The 26,499-nt window shown below is 43.2% G+C and overlaps 1 protein-coding gene and 1 long non-coding RNA gene across 5 annotated transcripts in view; one reads left to right on the top strand and one right to left on the bottom strand.

Annotated features, from left to right (window-relative positions):
- Positions 1-3,301: 3,301 nt before the first annotated feature.
- Positions 3,302-25,778, bottom strand: LOC133069305 (uncharacterized). Its single transcript, XR_009695839.1, has 3 exons — positions 25,640-25,778; positions 4,553-4,599; positions 3,302-3,864 (listed from the first exon to the last, which is right to left on the bottom strand). It is a non-coding gene; the product is annotated as an uncharacterized LOC133069305 (long non-coding RNA).
- The window catches only part of DDI2 (DNA damage inducible 1 homolog 2), a 42,087-nt gene continuing 41,143 nt past the window's right edge, over positions 25,556-26,499 (top strand). For 2 of the 4 annotated variants that reach the window (XM_061160683.1, XM_061160687.1), the window contains exon 1: positions 25,556-25,766. In XM_061160683.1, the coding sequence (XP_061016666.1) occupies positions 25,629-25,766 (138 nt within the window). In that variant the 5' untranslated portion in view covers positions 25,556-25,628. The remainder of the gene's footprint in view (positions 25,767-26,499) is intronic. The other 2 variants (XM_061160685.1, XM_061160682.1) reach the window with 1 other exon arrangement.

Here is a 26,499-nt window from a genome sequence, read left to right as displayed (position 1 = left end):
GCTGAGCCCCTGGGGAAGCCTGTGCTATACAGTATAGGTCCTTCTTAGTTTAACACATTTTTACCCAGATTCTACCATTTCTTTCACATGGCTTGTCCTGAACATATCATTTTCTTACCTTTTTTTTTTCTTTCATTCTCCTCACAAATATTTGCGTGCCTGTTATATGCTAAGCACTGTGCGATAATGACTCCAACCTCTCCATCATTCACTACTACTGAGCATGCCTGTCCTTTAAACTTTCTGCAGGGGTCTCTCTGACAGGTGTGCCCCTGCTCGCTCTCCTGCTCTCTGACCGCTCCTTCTCTGATGGCAATCTCTTCCAACATTAAGATAACCATTTTCACCTGGATTTCCCTGGTGGCTCACACAGCAAAGCGTCTGCCTACAATTCAGCAGTCCTGGGTCTGATCCCTGGGTCGGGAAGATCTCCTCGAGAAGGAAATGGCAACTCACTCCACTACCCTTGCCTGGAGAATCCCACAGATGGAGGAGCCTGGTGGGCTACAGTCCATGGGGTTGCACAGAGTCGGACATGACTAAGTGACTTCATTTTTGCTTTCTTTCACTTTCACCTAGGGCTTCCCACGTGGTGCAGTGGTAAAGAATCTGCCTGCAAGTGCAGAAGAAGCAAGAGACATAGGTTTGATCCTGGGTGGGGAAGATCCACTTGAGGAAGAAATGGCAACCCACTCCAATATTCTTGCCTGGAAAATTCCATGGACAGAGGCCTGGCGGGCTACAGTCCTTCAGGTTGCAAAGAGTCAAAACCTAGGGGCAGATAATTTACAACCCAGATCCCAGCCCTGGGCTCCAGGCACCCATTTGCTAACTCCCTGGATGTTTTGGGGGGTGGATTTTTTGTTTGTTTGTTTGTTTTATTTGGCTATACCTGGTCTTAGTTGTGGCATGCAGGGACTTTAGTTGCAGCATTTGAACTCTTAGTTAAAAAAAAACTTGGGTCCACTAGTAGTGTATCCTCAATCATTGTTGAAAGTGAAAGTGAAAGTCTCTCACTAGACTCTGACTCTATGTGACCCCATGGACTATACAGTCCATGGAATTTTCCAGGCCAGAATACTGGAGTGGGTAGCATTTCCCTTCTGCAGGGGATCTTCCCAAACTAGGGACTGAACCCAGGTCTCCCCCATTGCAGGCAGATTCTTTACCAGTTGAGCCACAAGGGAAGCCCAAGAATACTGAGTAGGTAGCCTATCCCTTCTCCAGAGGATCTTCCTGACCCAGTAATCAAACCGGGGCCTCCTGCATTGCTGGTAGAAGACAAAACTCATCCCCATCCCCTGTAGGTGTGGGGGCCTAGCTCAAAGTAGCCCTCTGTGAAGCACAATATTTCTTTGGTGTTTCATGTTTGATCTTGCAAATTTGTGCAAGGTTTTCATTCCATTTGATAATACATGTTTATTTTAGCATAAGAATATTTTATTTCCTTTTATTGGCCACGAAGCTTGTAGGATCTCAGTTCCCCAACCAGGGATTGAACTCACACCCTCAGCAGTGAAAGCGCAGAGTCCTAAACACTGGACCACCAAGAAATTCCCAAATACTTTATATTATTTACCAGTTAAAATTTCCCCAGGGAGTTCTCTGGTAGCCTCATGGTTAGGACTCTGGGCTTTCACCCCAGGGCCTGGGTTTAATCCCTGATTCAGGAACTGAGATCCTGCAAGTCTCTAGGGGCAGCCAAAAAACAAGAAAAGGGAAGGGTGGACTTAACATGTCAACCTGAGCAACTTACTCTTCTAAATCTATTTCCTACTCTGTAAAATGGGAAGATAATTTTTAGTGGATGTTCTTATGAGAGATAAACGAGGTCCACTGTGAAAGCATTGTAAACCATGCATTGATAAATAATAGGTAGTGTTATCATTTACTGTTCTATTTCCTTTGCTGCAGTTTCCCAACCATGGTCATTGCACACTGGTGTATTGCAATTGGGTTACAGGTGAAATACAACATAAAGATCCCATGGCTCTTGGGCCTGCCAGCTAGAACAACAACGTCTGGATACACGCAACCCATGGGGAGAGCTCCCCTTGGGATAATCCAAGCAAAGCAGAGTGTGACATCCTGCCTGGCAGTCACCACAAGTAGGCAGAAGGTCAGCGGTATTTGCTGCTTGCCATATGTTACCACTTGGACATCAACTTCAGAGGCTAGAGCAGCAGAGTACACTGCTGCATGTTACAGACAAGGGTCCAGGGCCCTGCTAGAGGAAGTGAGTTCCAGGGGCCAAGTAGCAGGAGCTGCAACCCAAGGTGGTCAGGGATGGAGGGGCAAGGAGACTGGTTGGAGGACTCTGGCCAGAGCAGCTTGAAAGGGCTGACCCAAATCTGTCTTCACATGGAATCAGATATATCTGTCCGTTTGGGGCTGGTGTCCAAGCAGTGTCCAAGTTAACTTCAGGGTCGCTGCTTTAACAATGCTTATAGGCAAGGGCTGGTGGCTTAGACAGTAAAAAAATCTGCCTGCAGTGCGGGAGACCCGAGTTAGATCCCTGGGTCAGGAAGATCCCCTGGAGAAGGGAATGGCAACCCACTCCAGTATTCTTGGCTGGAAAATCCCATGGACAGAGGAGCCTGATGGGCTATAGCCCATGGGGTTGCAAAGAGTTGGACACAGCTGAGTGACTAAGCACGCATAGGCAAGGGTAACGTGAAAAATACTTAACATCTGAGATGGCACAGACATTACCAATCAGAACAGATGTCAGCTAACCATAAACAGTGAATACTAGTACATACTAGGTGAGTATCACCCCTGAAGGAACGTGCTTTAAAACAGAGCTGTGTCATTATTTTTAATATTTATTTATTTGACTGAGCCAGGCTGTAGATGCAGCAGGCTGAATCTTTAGTTCCTGTACATGGGATCTAATTCTCTGACCAAGGATCAAACTGGGCCCTTTGTAACCAGCCCCCACTGAACCACCAGGGAAATCCCATGTGTCATTATTTTTAAATGTTTGACATGAAACAGTCTGATTGAATTCAAGATCCACTAATGGAATCACAAGAAATTTCAATTGACAATTTTAACGAAAGAAAATAAGACATTTCTTTAAATATTTTAACTTTTATACATTTTTTAATATTGAAATTTCATTTTAAATTTTATTATCTATTTGAGTATTTAATTATTCATGGCTGTCAAGAACTTAAAGATATCCTTCTGGAAAAGTTCTGGTCATTATTACAAGTAGCTATTTTAAGCTTAAAGCCTGATACTGAAAAGTTACATTCATGGGTGGGGGGTGGGAAGGAGGCTGAAGAGGGAGGGGATATATGTATACATATAGCTGACTCACATTACTGTACAGCAGAAACCAACACAATATTGTAAAGAAATTATCTTCCAATTAAAAATAAATTTTAAAAATAATTTAAAAAGTTACATCCAAAAGAGAATTTTTAAATAAGAGAAAAATAGTTACATTCACAGAAGAAAGTGAAAATTTGGAATGTATTTTATTTGGAAACTTTATGCCAGCTCAATATTTAATGCTGTCCCTAATAATTTTATTTTTCAAATCATAATTATACAGTATGTACTGTTGTTGTTCAGTCCATAAGTTGTGTCTGACTCTGTGAGCCCATGAACTGCAGCACACCAGGCTTCCCTGTCCTTCACTGTCTCCTGGAGTTTGCTCAAACTCATGTCCATTGAATTGGTGATGCCATCCAACCATCTCATCCTCTGTCACCCCCTTCTCCTCCTGCCCTCAATCTTTCCCAGCATCAGGGTCTTTTCCAATGAGTTGGCTGTTCTCATCAGGTGGCCAAAGTATTGGAGCTTCAGCTTCAGTCCTTCCAATGAATATTCAGAATTGTTTTCTTCTAGGAATGACTGATCTCCAAAAAATATAATTTTTTTTAATCAAATCCCATATAGATACCCCTGAATCCCTCCTCCACTTACCTCCCCTTTACCTCAGTGGAACATACAAATTGGGTAATTTTCTTTTTTTTTAATTTTTATTTGGAGTATATTTGATGAACAATGTTGTGTTAGTTTCAAGTGTACACCAAAGTGATACAGTTATACATGTATCTATTCTTTTTCAAATGCTTTTCCCACTTTGGTTGTTAAAATTGTATAATTTTCTATGTATGCCATGACAGGAAAAAGATTCCGAAGCACAGTTCTAGTAAATTATAAGTTCTGATGTCTCCTTCTTCCTTTTAGCTGGCCTCCAAGGGTAGCGCTTTGTAAAAACCCAGTAATATAATGTATGTTTGGTTTGCTGAGTGACTGACTAAATGATTGAACAGATCTTCTGGAAGCCATAGAGAGCACCTCTGGGGTGATTAATATTTCAGTCAAAGAACAATCACGGCAGCCAAAGCGTGTAAGGAAAACACCATGTACGTTTGGGTGGCCTGCGTGGATTTCCTTTGGCCTAGCGAGTGATGCAAGGGTTACACAGAAGTCAACAGTGAACTAGTCTGTGCCTGTGGAGGCTCAGCAATGACCCTGCAGCAACTCCAGCTTCCCAGAGACACCTGGCTGGAGCTTTCTGGGACACTCCACTCACCTTGTTACATCATCAGCGTTCATCTTGACCTTGCTTGTCCTCTGCCTCTAAAGAAAAACACACATAATTTTGAAAATGTTCAGAATGCTTTTATTAAAATTTGTCCAAATCTCCACTCTTCCCTTTATTTTACCTATATTGTTACACACAACAATGCTTCATGGAATACTTTACAAACTCACAATGGAGTTACCTCCATTGTTGGAATACAGAAAAGAGTATCTACTATTTGAACACGAGATTGATTGTTCTACCACTCTATTCAGCTTCTTGAATGGAAGCTTGATTAATCGGACCACTTTTATCCAGATGTCAAGTAAAGTGACCCCTCTCTGTCTTTCTAGTCCAAAATGAAGCTCCTAAGGCAAGAGAAGGGGGAGGCAAAGCAATAGATATCTGTTGTGCAGTTTCAAAGTCAAGCCAGCAGAGGGCACAGAAAACTTCTGCTTAATCACTTCACAAAGAGGAGGAGAATTCAGGAAATGGACAGAGCTCTCATTCAATCACTCAATCAGGTAATACATGGTTTAAGTTATTTAGTCAAGCAGGTTTCATCCGAACACCTCAACAGTTTGATAATACAACAGGCTATCTTAATATAATCTTCAGACGGTCTGATTTACTATTGGAGTATAACTGTTTTACAATGTTCTGTTAGTTTCTGCTGTAAAACAAAATGAATCAGCCATATATATCCTCTCCCTCTTGAGCTTCCCTCCCACCCCCAGCCCCCATCCCACCCCTCTAGGTCATCAGAGAGCCCTGAGCTGAGCTCCCTGGGCTATACAGTCAGCTTCCTGTGTTTGCATGCTCAGTTATCCAGTCATGTCTGACTCTTTGCATCCACATGGACTGTAGCCCACCAGGCTCCTCTGTGGGATTTTCCAGGCAAGAATACTGGAGTGGGTTGCCATTTCCTCCTCTAGGGGTTCTTCCCGACCCAGGGATCGAACCATGTCTCCTGCATTGGCAGGCATATTCTTTACCACTGAGCCACTTGGGAAGTTCATTCAGCCACTTCTCACTAGCTATCTATTTTACACATGGTAGTGTATATATGTCAAAGCTACTCTCTCAATGCACCATTTGATTTCTGTCTTAACGAAAATGTTTAGATTCAGTCTCCAATGCATTTTTAGATGGCATTCTTCTTTGCCTAAGGGAGTCAGCTGATTCTGCATAGCTCCTCTTCATCTGCAGAGTGGGGACTGTAAAAGCTAACTAAACTTTTCAGACTTCCTGATGATGATGTAGATCTGAAAGTATATCATCAACCTGGTCCTTAGAGAGAAAGGCATTAAACAAATGCAAGGGCTGATTATTACTTATAAACTATATACTCTGGGTATATAGATCTGACTCAAGTTATTACTGAGGCTAAACACAATAATTGATGGCTAAAGGGAACTCCAGAAAAACATCTACTTCTGCTTCATTGACTACTCTAAAGCCTTTGACTGTATGGAGCACAACAAACTGTGGAAAATACTTAAAGAGATGGGGAATACCAGACCACTTAACTTGCCTCCTGAGAAACCTGTATGCATGTCAAGAAGCAACACTTAGAACCAGTCATGGAACAACTGAGTGGTTCAGAATTAGGAAAGGAGTAGAACAAGACTGTATATTGTCACCTGCTTATTTAACTTCTATGCAGAATACATCATGCTAAATGTCTTGGCTGGATGACTCACAAGGTGGAATCAAGATTGCCTGGAGAAATACCAAAAACTTCAGATATGCAGCTGACACCACCCTTACGGCAGAAAGCAAAGAGGAACTAAAGAGCCTCTTGATGAGGGTGAGAGAGGAGAGTGAAAAAGCTGGCTTAAAACTCAACATTCAAAAAACAAAGACTATGGCATCCAGTCCCATCACTTCATGGCAAGTGAGTGAAGTGAGTCAAAGTTACTCAGTCGTGTCCCTCTCTGTGACCCCATGGACCGTAGCCTGCCAGGCTTCCCTGTTCATGGGATTCTCCAGGCAAGAATACTGGAATGGGTGACTGTTTCCCTCTCCAGGGGATCTTCCCAACCCAGGGATCAAACCCAGGTCTCCTGCATTGCAGGTAGATTCTTTACTAGCTGAGCCACCAGGGAAGCTCAAGAATACTGGAGTGGCTAGCCTATCCCTTCTCCAGGGGAACTTCCAGTCCCAGGAATCAAATTGAGGTATCATGCATTGCACGCAGATAGTTTACCAGCTGAGCTACCCAGGAAGCTCATGGCAAATAGAAGGGGAAAAAGTGGAAACAGTGACAGATTTTATTTTCTTGGGCTCCAAAATCACTGTGGATGGTGACTGCAGCCATGAAATTAAAAGATGCTTGCTCCTTGGAAGGAAAGCTGAGATAAACCTAGACAGTGTATTAAAAAGCAGAGACAAAAATAATAATAATAATAAATAAATAAATAAAAAGCAGAGACATCACTTTGCCGACAAAAAGCTATGGTTTTTCCAGTAGTCATGTATGGATATGAGAGTTGGACCATAAAGAAGGCTAAGAGCCAAAGAATTGATGCTTTTGTTTTTAATTGATGCTTTTGAACTGTGGTGCTGGAGAAGACTCTTGAGAGTCTCTTGGGCTGCAATGAGATCAAACCAGTCAAGCCTAAAGGACATGAACCCTGAATATTCATTGGAAGGACTGATGCTAAAGCTGAACCTCCAATCCTTTGGCCACCTGATGTGAAGAGCCACCTTATTGGAAAAGACCCTGATGCTGGGAAAGACTGAGGGCAGGAGGAGAAGTGGGCAACAGAGGTCAAGATGGTTGGATGGATCACTGACTCAACGGATAAGAGTTTCAGCAAACTCTGGGAAATAGTGAAGGACAGGGGAAACCTGGCGTGCTGTATTCCATGGTGTCACAAAGAGTTGGACATGACTTCAGGACTGAACAACAACCAAAATGACTATAGCTTAAAATTACGGTTCTAAAGTGATACAGAGCTCTAGGACACATGGGAAAATGCTGTTTAGACAAATGTATGAACCAACTCATGCCAGGTAACTCAAACCAGGAGAACATCTTCATATATGTATTTGGAGGATAAAGATCAATGCTTAAAGTACAGATGAGATCTCATGCAAATAAAGCATGTATGATACAAAATCAGTGTTATGATAAAGTACTGTTTCATGATGACTTGCTTTTACACCCTAATTTCCTTCTGAATTCAACATGTGCTATATGTTATCTCATTTGTCCTTCCAATTACCCTATAAATAAGATATATTACTTATATTTGATAAGGAAAGTGAGGTGGTAAGTCTGTGATGTCACTGTATATTACAAAGCAACTTCCTCCCTGGGATCCTAAATTAGAGATGATCTTACATGTCAAAGGTTTCAGTCAGAGTGGTTGGGAGGGAGGGTGTTTCATCATTTATTGGATAGCTCAGAGGATAAAAGGATTCCCCTGTATTGACATTATTCCCATAGCTTGGAATGGGACTTGTTTCAGAGCTCCACTTTTGACACTTAAGATCCAGACTCCAAATATTCACTTCATTACTTAAACCTGGTTTCTGGAACAGTGTGTTAGTTGCTCAGTCATGTCCGACTCTTTGTGACCCAATGGACTGTAGCCTGCCAGACTCCTCTGTCCATGGGATTTTCCAGGCAAGGATACTGGAATGGGTTGCAACTAACACACACGCTCACACATACATACAGCTGTTTCACTTTCTGTACAGTAGAAACTAACACAACACTTGTAAAGCAACTATACTCCAATAAAAATTTAAAAAAATAAAAATAGTGTCTCTATCCTCCTTTCAAACAACAGAAAAAAATGTAATGCCAATTACTCCTCTCTTTTGGAACAATACCCATACCCATACCCATATATCGCTCAGTCGTGTCCGACTCTTTGCGAACCGTGGACTGTAACCCACCAGGCTCCTCCATCCATGGGATTCTCCAGGCAAGAATACTGGAGTGGGTTGCCATTTCCTCCTCCAGGGGATCTTCCCGACCCAGGGATCGAATTCAGGTCTCCCGCATTGCAGGCAGACGCTTTTACCTCTAAGCCAGAACAATAGCCGTAGCTAAATAATCTGTCCTAGGGAATTTCCTGGTGGTCCAGTAGTTAAGACTTGGTGCTTTCACTGCTGAGCTGGGTTTGACCCCTGGTTGGGGAACTAAGATCCCACAAGCCTTGCGTGTAGCATATCTCCCCTCCCCTGCAAAAAACTGTCCTAGCCTGGAGTTCAAAAAATAGAACAAGAATTAGAATCAGGCTTTCTGATTTCTAATCTTACAGACTGTCCACTGCCTGTGGATGAGTTAAAGAGATGTTTTTCTTTTGCCCTTTACTTGATTTTCTAATGAAAAAAATTCAATCTTCCTTTTAAAATCCTTTTTTTCTTAATACAAAAGTAATACATGTGTATGGTACAAAGTGAAAATCCACTATAGTCTATCCGTACCCAATCAAGGTTACCTTTCAGTGCATAGTAGGCTTTTGAAACTCAACACAATTTAGTCTATATAAAGTAGTTGGCAACTTCCTTTTTTAACTTTAACATGCCTTGGAAATCTTCAAGATAAGTTAAAAAAATTATTTAGGTGTAATTTATATGCCAAAAAATTCCTCTAAGTGTATAAATCAATGATTTATTCTATAAATTTGTGCAAACCATACCACCACAACCCAGTTCTAGAACACGTTTGTCACCCCCAAAACTTCTCTCATGCCTGTCAATAAGCTTTTTAAAGGGCACATTTTTGCAGATAATTACAATCATAAATAACAAGTCCCAGAAATTTCCATTTTGCCTAGCTTTCATTTGCTACCGGCAGGCAAGAAGAAAATTGCAAAAGCCCATCAACAAATGTTGGAAGAATACACCATAAGCTGATCGACAGCTGTTTGCTCAAAATAGTTTATTCATCCACTCCAGCTTTTACTGAGTGTCAGCCAAGTGACAGGCTATTGGTTAAGTCTGTAGGAATATAAAAACAAGAGAATAGTTGTCCTCTCCTGGAATCAACTGGATGTGAGTTCAACATTATGCAAGTTAAGAATTTCAATAATTAATGGGTTTGAGTGATAAAAGTGATAAAATTAGTGTGATATTTGGACTTATGTTTCCAGAAATCAGGATGGAGAAACAGGGACCAGACTCAAGAGTTCCAGCTACAACAACCAAAAGAGAAATAAACTATGAAGCAATGGTTTTTTTTTTTTTTTTTAATACACTGGACATCAGACCACAAAGGACAGTACTCCCCAAAAAAGGAACAAATGAGGTGAGCCCTGGTACTGCCCCAGCACTGCCTGAGTTTCCAGGCTACAGCACAGCAAAGGAAAACTGAGGCAGAGCTTACAGAAGTCCTGAGTTAGGCATACAGACCTGAGTGTAGGCATTGCATGGGACAGAGTAACAGAGAAGGGGGAGCAGTTCAGAGACAGAGAGAACCCCCGAGATTTCTTCCAGTGTTCACCCAGATACTGCTTAGCACCTGTGTGTTAAGAAAATTACCCAAGGCTGGGAAAAGAACCACTTGAAAGGATTGGAGGGAAAGGTGCCTGACTCTTACACCCAGCTGGGAATAGTGCCCATTCTCACTAATCAGATTAGAAAAAATCATAATTGTGGAAATTCCCTGGTGGCCCAGTGGTTAGGACTTGGGGCCTTCTCGGCTGGATACTGGGTTTGATCCCTGGTTGGGAAGCTAGGATCCTACAAGTTGCATGGCACTGCCAGAAAACAAGAAGAAAAAAAATCATAATTTATAGATCACTGGAGGTCTTGCCTCAGGGGAATAATCAGGCCCAGAGTTAACACTGCTCTGTTCCTGTCTAACAGATCTTAAAAGCAAAACCCAAAAGAATCAAACTATGTCTAAAATAACTACACCCCAGAACAAATTTCAAGTGTATAGGAATACAAAAATACCCAGCACTGGGAAGTCCCTGGCTGGCAGTCCAGTGGTTAGGACACTGCATTTGCACTGCCAGGGGTATGGGTTGGATCCTTGGCTGGGGAACTAAGATCTGCTCAGGTTTCTTTCCATAAGATCTTACAAAATGAACTTTCTGGCCAACTCAATATATCCAGTACTGAACTAGGTAAAACTTACAATATCTAGCATCCCATAAAGAAGTATCAGGTATGCAGGGACAGGAGAATGTGATCTATAATGAGGAGACAATCAGTAAAAACCGACCCAGAGATGATGCAGATGTTAGAATTAGCAGCAAAGACATTAAAATTGTTATTAAAGCTGTATTCCATATGTTCAAAATGGTAAATATGAGTAGAGTCATGGGAGATATAAAAGGATTATAATTGAACTTTTAGAGATGAAAAATTTTAGAAAAAGATAAAAATTTATAGGGGAGGAATAATTATCTCCTTTATTTTGGATGATTTATATATGCAACATAAAATGCAAAAACTTTTCTCTCTCCCTTTTCTAACAAATATGTCATGGTAGTAATCTACATTGAGTATGCTATCAACCAAAAAATCGCTTCCTTCATTTTTCATCCATGAACTCAGACCTCCCTTATTTGGTGCATCTAACTGCTTGAAACTTAATGATGGAGTCTATATTTCATCTTGTTCGTTTCAATCCATCATTCTAACTTGTCTCGATCTCTGTGAAACTTGTTCCTGTCAGCTGACTCAGTGCAATCTCCTCATTCTGTGTCAGCTAAACATTTAATAAACTTGCTCTCCTTGACTTCATCTAAGTTGCCAGTAAAAATCCTGAATGAGGCAGAGTACTTTAGCACAATCTGGAGAGATCTCCTCTGGGTAAACAAGGTACTTTAGTCATCATGCTTCGGGAAAACTACGATTCTGAGATTAAGATAACACTGAATAGGATTAATGGTGATTAAATATTGCCCCCTCCCCCAAAAAAGATTAGTAAACTTCAAGACATAGCAATAGAAGTTTGATGAAATAAAGAAAAAAATTTTTAAAAAGGACAGAACATCATTAAGCTATGGGACAAATTGCAGTAGCCTAATACATGTGTACTTGGGAGATCTCAAAGGAGAGACACGGTCAGAGAAGTATATGAAGAAAGACTGGTCAAAAATTTTCCAAATTAAATGAAAACTGTAGATCTAAGCAACTCAATAAACCTCGAGCACAGAAAACATTACAGAAACCACAGCACCAAAACCTGAGTCAAAGAGCCTCCTTGGGACATTCATATCTTTCATTAATGACAATATAATGATTTTCATTAATTTTCACACATATGAAGCCCCATCAGTTCTATAGACCATTGTGCTGGGTTCCTGGATATCTAATTGTTCTTCTATCATTTAAAATTTCTTCATTTTTAACTGAAGCATAGATCGGCTAGTCTTCACTGCTTAGTCTCTCTGTTCAGAACTGCAGGTGTGCTCTAATTTGATGAAGCTTTTAAAAGAAACAAAGGACGGGGAATGTTTGGTGAGTCAATGGGACATCCTTCAATGCCAGAAGAAATTTCACCTTCTTTAAACGAAAATGTTGACAGCCTTAAGCCTTTTCTCTCAAATATTTTAAATCCTTGGAAAGTCAAACTAAGAAAATACCTGAAATGAGTACTGAATGGAGATTCTATGTAGACTATCTGCTACTGGTCACTTCCATCCTACAATTTTCTCTTCATACGTAACTGAAAGCTCACAAATGTTATGAAATTGTTGCTTTGGCATAAAATCAGATACAGAAAGGAGGCAGTTGTGCCAGCAACTAGAAATAGCAATTACCTAAGACCATTACTATTCGAACTGTGTATCAGCCCAACAGCATCCTCTGCACTTCGGAGCTTTCAGGACATGCAAAAAGTCTCAGGCCCTGCTGCCGACCTGAAAATTCACCATATGCATTTTAACAAGATCCCCAAAATGGTTTCTATACACATTCAACCTTGAGAAGAACTGATGTCTGACAAATAGTTTTTCTGGTGATGTTTCCTTAGGCATGACAAAAAAGAAAAAAAACGTTAGCGGAATCTCCCCATCTTATTCCACAAGTCGATAATTAGAATGAAATAAGTGAAAGCAAATCCAAATATAAATTAGGTACTTATAAACTAGGTACATATGACATATCAATTTATATTTGGACTGAATTTTATTTATTTCATTCATATTAGGTACATATGAGATATCATATCATACATATCATCTGTACATAATATGAAATATCAACAAAAATCTTCCCCAATGGCTCAGCGGTGAAGAATCCGCCTTCAGTGCAGGAGACAGGGGTTCACTTGATCGAACCCATGTCGCACAGGAGACATGAGTTCAATCCCTGGGTCAAGAAGATCCCCTGGAGGAGGAAATGGCAACCCACTCCAGTATTCTTGCCTGGAGAAATCCATGGACAGAGGAGCCTGCCGAGCACCAGTCCATGTCACAGAGAATCAGATACAACCGAGTGATTGAGCGCAGGAAACATCAAACTTTCTAATAAGCAGTGAAGTATATACAAATCCCAAGAACACCACAGTATTTCTGGATTAAAAATGCTCAACAGCAAAAAGACTGCCAGTGTTATCAGAAATGTCAAAGGCAAGAGATTCTTTAAAAAAAAAAAAAAAGTTAGACATATAAACTTAAAATTTTTTACATAGTCAAGTCAAAAGTCAAAAAAACATATAGGGGCTTTCCTGATAGCTCAGTTGGTAAAGAATCCGCCTGTAATTCAGGAGACCCCGGTTGGATTCCTGGGTCGGGATGATCCGCTAGAAAAGGGATAATAGGCTACCCATTCCAGTATTTCGGGGCTTCCCTTGTGGCTCAGCTGGTAAAGAATCCGCCTGCAATGCGGGTGACCTGGGTTCGATCACCTGTTGGCAAGATCCCCTGGAGAAAGGAATTATTCAGTATTCTGGCCTGGAGAATTCCATGGACTATACAGTCCATGAGTTCGCAAAGAGTCAGACACGACTGAGTAACTTTCACTCTCATATATATATACACACACACTTTTTAAAAATCGAAATCTGTTATCCTTCACTTCACAAGTACTCAAGAAACAATCGTTTCAGGGAAGCAGAGCACACAAAGTTCCAATTTCCCTTTTCTGGCCAAAGTAAAAGCCTAGATCTTCACATAAGCCTCAAAGAAGAAAGCTGCAGGAAGCCACGCCTTAGACAACGACCAGGCAGTAGTCTCTCGGCTAGTCACTGCCTCAGTCACACCCTAGCTGGAGCTAGAGTCTGAGCCAGTTCTCTTAGCCGAGGTGGGCCGAGCCTAAGCATGCGGGCCCCAGCCCACGGGAACCGAGCCCTCCTGGTCGCGGATACTCGGATGCCTGGGTTCAAGCCTCGAAAGCGGAAGGAGGTGGGGGGGGGGGTCGCCATTTAGGCTCCCGCCGGGAGAAACCATCCGCCGCAAAAGACCCTCGCAGGCACTGGCGTATCGAAAAGCCTGATCCGGGTCGGAAGTTTCCACCGCTAACGGCCAAGCACTGCAAACTAGCCGTGGCTGAGACCACCTAGCAACGAGGAGCCTGGAGCGCGGACGCCGAGCATTGGTCGGGAGAGTCATGTGATGAGGCGCCACTGGCCACTGGGAGATTACGCTGCAGGCACGTGATGCGGCGCCGGCGCCGTTCCGCAAGGCTCTGGGACGGCGGGCGTGGAGATACGGTCGGAGGGGCGTCTCCTGGGGTTTCAGCCCTGGCATTGCACGAAGTCCTGGCTTTGACTGCCCGGACCGAAGAGATACGCAACCACTAGTTGAGCCTTTTCTGTAGTGGAGCGATGAAACGGTTCTAAATTACCTGCATTAGGCTAGTTTGGTCGTGCAGGAGCATTTCCTCTAAGGCTCGTTAGATGGCTGAAATCTGCCTTCTGAAACAGAAAGTTCTGACCAACTGGTTTAAGACCAGCAAATGTTAGGATGGCAAGAAGTTTCTTGATAAATAAGGGGTGAAAATTAGGGACAGAAAGGATATTGAACTGGAAAGCATATTCAACTCTGGTTGAAAGAGATATTGCATCTGGAGCAAGAGGAGTTTTTTTTTGGGGGGGGGGGGGGGCGGCGGAGTTGGGGAGACTGTGTTGCCGAAGTAGTTATTGAAAAGGTAGGAATTACCATGTGAGTTTAGAAAACTAAATCAGCTTTTCGTGAGTGAGGAGATAGAACCTAGTTATCCACACATTCATGAAGTCTAGGTTCCGGGCATGCAGATCAGGATGTGTGGACAGCCTTTTCCCAGCCGCCATCCCCCACTCCTCCACCTTCTTCTCCACCTCTTTCAAAGGCCAGTGAGGCCTGGCAAAACAAAACAAAAACATTGATTATGAAAGGGACTTGAGAAAATAACAGGGGTGGCCCAGGTCTTCTTTTTAAAAACTGCCCAGGAGGTTGTTGGCTATCTGTTCATTGTAGTAAATTTGCCTCTAGCAAGCAGAGGGCTTTAAAGTACTTTACATACTTTGGATAAAGACCCTGTAGTCGTCTTTTGAGCCTTCTTTCATACCCCCTATCCAACGCATCAACAAGTCCTGTTGGTTTTACCTTCGAAATGAATTTAGAATCTGATTATCTCCACTTTTCCGTACCTTGACAGCTACCACTCTGGTCAGATCCCCCATGATCTTTCACCTGAGTTATTGCAATAACCACCTAACTTGTCTACTCTTGCATTCCTTCACACGTCAGCCAAAGTGATTTTTTTTACATGCATGTCACAACATGTCAGTTCTTTGCCAAACAAGCTCCAGTGGCTTCATGTTTCAGTCAGTAAAAGCCAAGGTCCTTTTTGGGCTTTCCTTGGTGGTCCAGTGATGAAGACTCCAAACTCCCAATGCAGGGGGCTTGAGTTCAATCCCTGTCAGGAAACTAGATCCCACATGCCAATGGAAAGTTTGAATGCCACAACAAAAGATCCCACATGCTGCAACTAAGACCCTGTTAGGGAAATTAAAATGAAGTCTCTTTCAGGCTTCAGAAGCAGGAGAACAGGTCTTTGGCCTGCCTGGACGCTGACCAGATTCCATGCCTGCCTGTAAGCACAGCAAGTCAGGTGGCACTGATTTTTAAAAAAGGAATGGGTTTTGGAATTTTCTTGAGCCCCTGGAGGCCTGGCCAGCCACCAGGGGTCTGGAAAAATCCAGTGACTCACAAGGTGAAACAAACAGCATTGTAAACGAGTTAAAGTAAAACCAAAGTTGCATTTTTGTGCACAAACTGATGATGATATCATTTTGTGGCCTGGGATTATAAGAAGGAGCCCCTCCAAACTGCAATTTGAAGTCTCACCCATGGAGTGGACATGTCACAACATGTCCTGTCAGACCTTTTCCCAGCTGAGACTCCAGATTGCCATTAAGGAGGGACTTCCCAGTGCTGTTCAAGCATGGGTGTTGGTCAGCCCAATTTGGTGATATATGTGCTGTTACTTTTTTCTATCGTTTCTATTTCTCTTCTTTTAATGACTGTATATTGCAATTAAGCCAAGTAATCCTCTATTAAAGATTGAAATTTTTTATTGTGTGTAATGATAAATCCTTCAAATTTAAAACTAAAGTAAAACTTTCAGCAAAACACCCAAATAAATAAAAATAAATGAAAAATAAAAAAACAAAAGCCAAGGTCCTTTCAATTACCTATCACATGATCTGGTCCCTTGTGCTCGTATCCGCTTCTTGGATCCCTTCTTGGGAAGGCACCTCCAAAAGTGCTATTCTTCAAGTTGTTTCTTGAACAGGGCAAGTATGCCTCTGTGTTTAGGTCTTTACACTTCCTATTACCTTAGCTGAATGACACAGACGTCCATACGATGTGTGCTTTCACTTAATTCATCGGCTCAAATGTCACCTTATAAGACCGACTTTCTGTGACCAGAAAGCCTGTGTAAAGTAGCAACCACTATGTGCCCCAATTCCCCATTCCCTCCCCAATTCTCCCTATTCACTACAGTTTTTTTTGTTGTTGTTTATAGTACTTATCACCACTTAACACATTCTATATGTTGTCTGCCACCCTCTACTGAATGTAAGCTACATGTGAATATGCACTTCATCTTGTTCCCTGCTGTACCACCACTAGTTCCTAGAACAATGTCTGGCATGCAGTAGCTGTTAATAATCCTTTGCTAAAGAAATAAATAGTTTGTGTCCAGTAAGGTTCTGCTACTGCTTATGCTGAGTTGACCAAAGTTGTTTTGATGGCTAAAGGACTTTGGAACATATCCACAGTATTGTAACTATTCTGACTGGCAGTGCCCACCCTCAGAATGCTTTGTATCAACTTTGTATCTGAAAGTTGGCTCTATACTCTTAGCCATGACAAAGAAAGATACTCAAGTTTTTCATGTAAAACCAAGAGTTTCTTGAAGAGGAAGGAAAAATAGAAAAGAGTAGTTTAACTGCCAAAGTGAGTACTGAACTAGATATAGCAAGGATAGATCAGCAAGGCCCAGCTCATCTGTCAACAGAGTATGTAAAGTAGATTTGTGTCAATCTGGAAGGCTCTTGGGAAAATTGACCTTCCCCAACAAGTTTCATGAAGCTGAGAAATCTGCAGCTGATAACTTATCTCTGGTTAAAATGTAAATAGCCTAAGAGAAATTATTTTGAGTTTCCCCTGTCACTAGTACATTAGTGTGAATTGGTCTAAATCCTTTCTTAAGAGCAAGTTTTGAAAAGGCAAGTGAGGAAAGCAGGAACACGTGAGAAATAAGAGGAACAAGTGGGGAGAACATTCAGGAGCCAAGGAAGGAGTATAAAGTTGAGCTTGCCAAGGACAAACTTTGGCCTATTTTGTGGCTTTGCCCAGGGCTGACTCTGGTAATCAAAGTACATATTGATCTCTACATCCAAACCTCTGAGTAGGCAAATTATGGTGCTTGAAATTACAGCCGTAATTACCTGAAATGTTTTGATAGCCCAGTGAGTACAAGGTGCATCAGAAAGGAGGAAGAGTTGACCTAGAATGTAGTGGGACTGGAAACGCTATCGCTGTCAGATTTTAGGAAAGATAAGTGGGAAAGGAAGGAGGCATTGCATTATACATATGCACATGATCCCAGCCTAAGAAACAGGAAACCGAAAGAGTTTTTCTGCTCAAGTAAAATGAGTAAAATGGAGCACCACTATCTGCTATCAGTTGACACGCCAGGAAAAATAAGGTAAGACAGTCTTTGAGCAACCAGGAGCTGATGAGGACAGTAAGGTTTTTGGGGGGTTTGCTTTTAAATTAATTAATTATTTATCTGTTTGGCTGTTCTGAGTCTTAGTTGCAGCATGTGGGATTTAGTTCTAGTTGAACCTGGGCCCCCTTCATTGGGGGCAAGAGTCTTAGCAACTTATCAGGGAAGTCCCAGGAGGGTAAGTTTTAAAGAGCTTTAATTTTTTTTTTTTTTTTTAATGCAACCACTCTCACCAGACACCAAGTTTGTTAGCACCTTGATCTTGGTCTTCCCAACCTCCAGAGCTATGAGAATTAAATGTTCATTTCAGTTGCACAGTTGTGTCCAACTCTTTGTAACCCCATGGACTGCAGCATGCCAGGCTTCCCTGTCCATCACCAACTCCCGGAGATTGCTCACACTCACATCCATCAAGTCAGTCATACCATCCAACCATCTCTTCCTCTGTCCCCCACTTCTCTTGCCTTCAATCTTTCCCAGCATCAGGGTCTTTTCTAGTGAGTCAGCTCTTTGTATTAAGTGGCCAAAGTATTGGAGCTTCAGGGTCTTTTCCAATGAATTAAATGTTAAAGCAAAAAAAAAAAAAAAAAAGGCACCCACAACTATTAAAAAAGTACCTACAGTACTTGGGAGATTTAATCCCTATTGTGTGGAATTTCAAAAATCAACTAAAGTTGATTTTACTGATTTGTTATTTCTCAGAGAGAAGAATTAGGCAAGAATCTATTCAATAGTCATAGATAGCAACTTGCTGGCAGTGATCAAACAGTGAGGAAAGTCAGGGTTTTGGAGGACAGCAAGGTGTCCCCACCTTTAATGTACAGGCAGAGCATTTGTGTTCTATTCAAGTTGTTTTCATTCTTCAAGTTTCTTCCAGTTTGGAGAATCTGCCACTCACTAGCTGAGAGAACTTGGGTAAGTTATTTAAAATCCTCATACCTGTTTCCTCCTTATCCATGAAGTGAGAATGAATACTAATTGTTCCTTTCTCTGAGGGCTTTTTCTTTTTTTAATAATATTTATTTATTTGGCTCTGCAGGGTCTTAGTTGTAGCATATGAGATCTAGTTCCCTGACCAGGGATCTAACCCAGGTCCCATGTATTGGGAATGAGGAGTCACAATCACTGGACCCTGATGCTGGGTAAGACTGAAGGCAGGAGGAGAAAGAGATGACAGAGTATGAGATGGTTGGATGGCATCACCGACTCAATGGACATGAGTTTGAGTAAACTCCGGGAGTTGGTGATGACAGGGAGGCCTGGCATGCTGCAGTCCATGGGGTCACAAAGACTCGGACATGACTGAGCGGCTGAACTGAACTGAATCACTGGACCACCAGGGAAGTTCTCTCTGAGGGCTTTTACAATGATAAAAAGAGGTCTCACATGCAGCAGTGTAAAAACTAATGGTTAAGACTGTGGACTCCAAAAAAAAAAAAAAAGACTGTGGATTCCAGCCTTCCCTGGTGATCCAGTGATTAAGACTTGGCCTTCCAATGCAGTGAGTATGGGTTTGATCCCTGGTGAGGGAGCTAAGATTCCCACATGCCTCATAGCCAGAAAACCAAAACATAAAACAGAAGAAATATTGTAACAAATTTAATAAAGACTTTAAAAATGGTCTCCATCAGTTCAGTTCAAAAATATACTGATTACCCAAATCAGATTGCCTGGCTTAGATTCTGCAGCAGCCATTTACTATTTGTGTGTACTTGGACACATGACTGTCCTCTCTCTGCCTCAGTTTCTTAATCTGTAAAATGGAGGTAATACCTCAAAAGATTTTTGTGAGGATTAAATGACTAGTGCATTGCTATGGTTTTTCCACTGGTCATGTATGGATGTGAGAGTTGGACTGTGAAGAAAGCTCAGCGCCCAAGAATTGATGCTTTTGAACCATGGTGTTGGAGAAGACTCTTGAGAGTTCCTTGGACTGCAAGGAGATCCAACCTGTCCATCCTAAAGGAGATCAGTCCTGAGTGTTCATTGGAAGGACTGATGCTGAAGCTGAAATTCCAATCCTTTGGCCACCTCATGTGAAGAATTGACTCATTGGAAAAGACCCTGATGCTGGGAGGGATTGGGGGCAGGAGGAGAAGAGGATGACAGAGGATGAGATGGATGGATGGCATCACCGACTTGATGGACATGAGTTTGAGTAAACTCCGGGAGTCGGTGATGGATCGCCTGGCGTGCTGCGATTCATGGGGGTTGCAAAGAGTCGGACACGACTGAGCGACGGAACTGAACTGAAATGACTCAACCCACATAGCACGCTTAGATGAGTGTCTGGCACAAAGTGAGCATTTGGTAAATGCCAGCAATCATTTGCAAGGTTCTTGACTCACAGCAATGATCATGGGACTTCTTGGTAGCCCTGCTTGTCTAGCCCTTGTTCACACCACCCATCCTAACTTAGAATTAAGAACCAGAGATGTCTGAAGCTATTTTCAGTCACAAGTAGCAGAGGTGCAAAGTCTATCTCATAGAGTGGAGTGAGAGAAGTGGGAGGAGTCAGATTCCAGGGGGCAACTGAGCAGAGTCCAAAAGGGGTGAGGCCCAAGAGGGAAAGGAACTAATTGGTGAAAAGCTGTGGGCTTATATTGGTTAGGATTCTTTTGGTTGCAAATTTTGAAGAACAAAATGGTTCAGGGGAAAATGTATCCATTCAAATGGCCATCAGTCACAGAATGGATAAATTGTGGTATATTCCCCAAACAAAATGTTATACAGCAATGAGAATGTACAAGCTATAATTACATGCAATGATGTGAACAAAACCCACTTAATGTGGAGTGAAAGGCACACACAAGGCTACATGCTGTGTGAGTCCACTTACTTGTGGTAGAAAAACAAGCAAACTAAAACTATGTTGTTAAAAATCAGGATACTGTTTACACTTGGAGGGGGTAGAGATGTTACAGGGAACACTGGACTGAAACCGCCCACCCTGGCCAGGCACCGTAGTAATAATTTGCATGAGTTGTTTTATAACAGGAGATCCTGGTAAGGAGCCTTTCCTGGTGGCTCAAATGGTAAAGAATCTGTCTGCAATGTGGGAGACCTGGGTTTGATCCCTGGGCTGGGAAGAGCCCCTGGAGGAGGGCGTGGCAACCCACCCTAGTATTCCTACCTGGAGAATCCCCATGAACAGAGGTACTTGGCAGCTTACAGTCCATGGGGTAAGGAACACAGAACTAACGAGGCACCACCAACTGGAAGAACTCAGGAAAGGTCAAAAGGAGACACCACATGTCCTATCAAACTCCCAGAATCCTCCTTGCTGGAATCCATCTTGGCTGAGCAGAGCAAGCACCACAAGGAGGGACCCTGAGTCAGAGCAATTGGCCAGAGACACTCAATTTTCCTGGCCTTTTCCTGCATCTGTGTGACACAGTTCCAACCAGATGTAAGCAAAAACCTGCAGGGGGTACTTCTGGACAAGCCCTTGCTTGAACAAGAAAAAAATGCATGGAGTAGAGGCAGTGAGCCATAACATGACCCTCAAGGAAAGGCAAAAAATCTGCATACATACTGGCCCTTGTACTCCCCAGGTCGGTAAGTGCCCAATATGCTACTGGAGATCAGGGCAGAAATAACTCCAAGAAGAATGAAGAGACAGAGCCAAAGCAAAAACAACAGCCAGTTATGGATGTGACTGGTGATGGAAGTAAAGTCCGATGCTGTAAAGAGCAGTACTGCATAGGACCCTGGAATGTTAGGTCCATGAATCAAGGCAAATTGGAAGTGGTCAAACAGGAGATGACAAGAGTGAACACTGACATTTTAGGAATCAGCGAACTAAAATTGACTGAAATGGGTGAATTTAACTCAGAAAACCACTATATCTACTACTGTGATCAAGAATCCCTTAGAAGAAACGGAGTAGCCATCATAGTCAACAGAAGAGTCCAAAATGCAGTACTTGGATGCAATCTCAAAAACAACAGAATGATCTCTGTTCATTTCCAAGGTAAACCATTCAATACCACAGTAATCCAAGTCTATGCCCTGACCAGTAATGCTGAAGAAGCTGAAGCTGAATGGTTCTATGAAGACCTACAAGACCTTCTAGAATTAACACACAAAAAAGATGTCCTCTTCATTATAGGGGACTGGAATGCAAAAGTAGGAAGTCAAGAGATACCTGGAGTGACAGGCAAATTTGGTCTTGCAGTACAGAATGAAGCAGGGCAAAGGCTAATAGAGTTTTGCCAAGAGAATGCACTGGTCATAGCAAACACCCTCTTCCAACAACATAAGAGAAGACTCTACACATGACATCACCAGATAGTCAATACTGAAATCAGATTGATTATATTCTTTGCAGCCAAAGATGGAGAAGCTCCATACAGTCAGCAAAAACAAGACCGGGAGCTGACTGTGGCTCTGTTCATGAACTCCTTATTGCCAAATTCAGACTTAAATTGAAGAAAGTAAGGAAAACCACTAGACCATTCAAGTATAACCCAAATAAATCCCTTATGATTAAACAGTGGAAGTGAAAAATAGATTCAAGGGATTAGATCTGATAGAGTGCCTGAAGAACTATGGATGGAAGTTCGTGACATTGTACGGGGCAGGGATCAAGGCAGGGATGGAGGCAGGGATCAAGACCATCCCCAAGAAAAGGAAATGCAAAAAGGCAAAATGGTTGTCTGAGGAGGCCTTACACATAGCTATGAAAATAAGAGAAGCAAAAGGCAAAGGAGAAAAGAAAAGATATTCCCATTTGAATGCAGAGTTCCAAAGAAAAGCAAGGAGAGATAAGAAAGCCTTCCTCAGGGGTTAGTACAAAGAAATAGAGGAAAACAATAGAATGGGAAAGACTAGAGATCTCTTCAAGAAAATTAGACATACCAAGGGAACATTTCATGTAAAGATGGGCACAATAAAGGACAGAAATAGTATGGACCTAAAAGAATCAGAAGATATTAAGAAGAGGTGGCAAGAATACATAGAAGAATTATAATACAAAAAAGATCTTCGCGGCTCAGATAATCACGATGGTGTGATCACTCACCTAGAGCCAGACATCCTGGAATGTGGAGTCAAGTGGAGTCAAGCATCACTATGAACAAAACTAGTGGAGGTGATGGAATTCCAGTGGAGCTATTTCAAATCCTAAAAGATGATGCTATGAAAGTGCTGCACTCAATATGCCAGCAAATTTGGAAAACTCAGCAGTGGCTACAGGACTTCCTGGAATAGGTCAGTTTTCATTTCAATCCCAAAGGAAGGCAATGCCAAAGAATGCTCAAACTACCACACAATTGCACTCATCTCACACGCTAGCAAAGTAATGCTCAAAATTCTCCAAGCCAGGCTTCAGCAGTTTGTGAACCATGAACTTCCAGATGTTCAAGCTGGATTTAGAAAAGGCAGAGGAACCAGAGATTAAATTGCCAACATCCGTTGGATCATCGAAAAAGCAAGAGAGTTCCAGAAAAAACATCTACTTCTCTTTATTGACTATGCCAAAGCCTTTGACTGTGTGGATCACAATAAACTGTGGAAAATTGTTCAAGAGATGGGAATACCAGACCACCTGACCTGCCTCTTGAGAAACCTGTATGCAGGTCAGGAAGCAACAGTTAGAACTGGACATGGAACAACAGACTGGTTCCAAATCAGGAAAGGAGTACGTTAAAGCTGTATATCATCACCCTGCTTATTTAACTTATATGCAGAGTACATTATGAGAAACGCTGGGCTGGATGAAGTGCAAGCTGGAATCAAGATTGCTGGGAGAAATATCAATAACCTCAGATATGCAGATGATACCACCTTTATGGCAGAAAGTGAAGAAGAACTAAAGAGCCTTTTGATGAAAGTAAAAAAGTTGGCTTAAAACTCAACATTCAGAAAACAAAGATCGTGGCATCTGGTCCCATCACTTCATGGCAAATAGCTGGGGAAACAATGGAAACATTGACAGACTTTATCTTTTTGGGTCCAAAGTCACTGCAGATGGTGACTGCAGCCATGAAATTAAAAGACACTTGCTCTTTGGAAGAAAAGTTATGACCAACCTGGACAGCATATTAAAAAGCAGAGACATTACTTTGCCAACAAAGGTCTGTCTAGTCAAAGCTATGGTTTTTGCAGTAGTCATGTATGGATGTGAGAGTTGGACTACAAAGAAAGCTGAGTGCCGAAGAATTGATGCTTTTGAACTGTAGTGTTGGAGAAGACTCTTGAGAATCCCTTGGACTGCAAGGAGATCCAACCAGTCAATCCTAAAGGAAATCAATCCTGAATATTCATTGGAAGGACTGATGCTGAAGCTGAAACTCCAATACTTTGGCCACCTGATGCAAAGAACTGACTCATTTGAAAAGACCCTGATCCAGGGAAAGATTGATGGTGGGAGGAGAAGGGGACGACAGAGGATGAGATGGTTGGATGACATCACTGACTCAATGGACGTGAGTTTGAGTAAACTCCAGGAGTTGGTGATGGACAGGGAGGCCTGGCATGCTGCAGTTCATGAGGTCACAAAGAGTCGGACGCAACTGAGTGACTGAACTGTACTGAACTGAACTCCTCCAGGCTTCCTATCCTTTAAGAAAAATAAACTTTCACTTGTTTAAGTCATTGATAAGCTTTCTGTAACTGATAAGGACCACTCTTCTTCACCCCACCCACTTCTTCCACCTTCTGTCTTTATTTTCCACAGATAACCATCCTCCTCCTTTACGGAGAACCGTCTACAGCTGGTCTTTCGCTTACTTTCTTGCCCCCAAATCTACCCACACTTACCTGCATCCATACCCGTCGTGATCCCTCTTCCCTTTCTTTATAATAGAAGAGCGTGTCCCTACTGCATGGACAGGGGAGTGGTGGGGTAAATGGGGAGATGCCAATCTTGCATACACTGTGTCTTCCTCTTTCTGTTTTGGTATTCTGACTCATCCTCATGTTTTGGGCTTCTATTTCTCATCAGTTATGTGGCCTTAAATAGGCCATTAAAGTAGTACATATTTTATCCAGTGGATTCTCAGCTGTGCCCAATAAAGTTACTGCAGTGGTGCTGGGATTTGCCAGCGAAAGAGACAGTCCTCCTGAAGAGAAGGGAAACTATTCACAAGGCAGGGAGCCTAGGAGGAACTTAAAGTCACAGTGTGGCAGGGAGGAAAGAGTGTAGAAGGGGCTCAGGAGGCAGGGCTGAAGAGGAAGGCAGGGGCCAGTGAGCTGGGGTCCTATACACTAGATAGGGTAATAATTGGTTTTAACCCTAATCATCATCATCAGAAGAAAAGCAAGCTCCCTGAGCCTCAATTTCTACGTTGGAAAATATGTCTTAGAACTATCTGCTTCATTGTCAGTCTCCATTATCAGCCTGAGAGTTCCTTAAGGGCAACGGCTTTTATTTTTACGCATTTCTGTACCCACGTGGATATTTGCCAACTGACACTCAATAAATGCCTGTTGGATGAATAAATGAGATTTTGGAGTCCTCCGCAGACGTTACTTATCAGGTCAAGTGATGAATACTTTTTCCTTTCTCCTCATCCTTTTCCGGGCCCCGCACCCTTCTTCCCTCTCTCCTCCCAAGACCCCTCCAACCCTTTCCCGCTTCCCGCCTCCCCTTGCCAGCCCCGCCCCTTCGCTGAGCCGCGAAGGCGGAGCGGGCCAGGCGGCTTTACGGCATCCGCGTTGCGGCGGGGCGGGGCGCCGGGCGGCCGGCGCGCTTGGCGGCAGCGGTGGGAGGCAGGCCGGCAGGCAGGCAGACGGAGTCGCAGGCGGGTGGTGGCGGCCGTGCTTGCTGGTGAGGGCGGGAGGGAGTGAGTCACTGAGCGTGTGTGAGGGAGGGAAGGAGCGAGCGGGCGGGCGGGCGAGCGAGCAACCCGCGCCGTCAGCCTGCAGCACCAGCCAGGCCCCGCCGCCGCCGCCGCCCCGTCGCTCCGCGCCGAGGCCGGGCCGAGCCGAGCTGGGTCGGGCCCGGGCCATGCTGCTCACCGTGTACTGTGTGCGGAGGGACCTCTCCGAGGTGACCTTTTCCCTCCAGGTCGACGCCGACTTTGAGCTGCACAACTTCCGCGCTCTGTGTGAGCTCGAGTCCGGCATTCCCGCGGCTGAGAGCCAGGTACGCTGGGCAGCGATCGGGGCCTCTCTGCGGAGCTAGCCCTCCCGCCTTGGGGCCTCACACCCTCCCTTTGCTGCTGGTGAGGAATTGGAGGGGTGGAGGGGAAGCAGGATGGCCATTCCCAGCGCACCCCCGCATCCGGGAGAGAGCTGGAATCGGTGGCTGCCCCCACACACCCCGAGCTTGGGGTGGGGTGCTGGGGGAGGGAGCGGAGAACCTGACCGCATACGCACCCACTGCAGCCTGATAGGCGCGTGGACTGTGGGGCGCGTCCCACCTTCTGGCTCTTTGGCCCCTTCTCTAATTTCCTGAGTTTGGGGTGTCATCGCGGACCTAAGAAGAAGCCGGAGGTTTGCGAGAGTTTATACATCCTGCTTCCCCAACCAGAAATACCAGTTTAGATCTCTGTGGTAAATGTTCACCTGTTTTTTTGGAGAGGGCTCCTGCCTAAGTAAACTTAATTTACCTTTAAATATAAAGATTTACGCTCTAAGTGAAAGGAAAAGTTTGAGACTTGCACCGCCTTGTTTTGAAGCCTTTGGAAATTCTCTTTTTCCCTGCCCCATGCGTTTCTGGTTAAATTATTATTTTTAAAGTAATTATTAGTTCACCTGAACTATTTCTCTGGTCTCTTCCCCCGTAGTGCGTCAAGATCCCTTTCTTTTAGATCCCCGTTCAGAGTCTGGGAGAGTTCAAAGCTGAGTACTTTATGAGGATATTTGCTTTAAAATGG

Source organism: Dama dama, chromosome 14, assembly GCF_033118175.1.
Source record: "Dama dama isolate Ldn47 chromosome 14, ASM3311817v1, whole genome shotgun sequence".
In the NCBI taxonomy this organism is placed as follows: Eukaryota; Metazoa; Chordata; class Mammalia; order Artiodactyla; family Cervidae; genus Dama; species Dama dama.
Note: the sequence above shows the minus strand (reverse complement) of the source record. Positions and strands in the feature narration are given on the sequence as shown.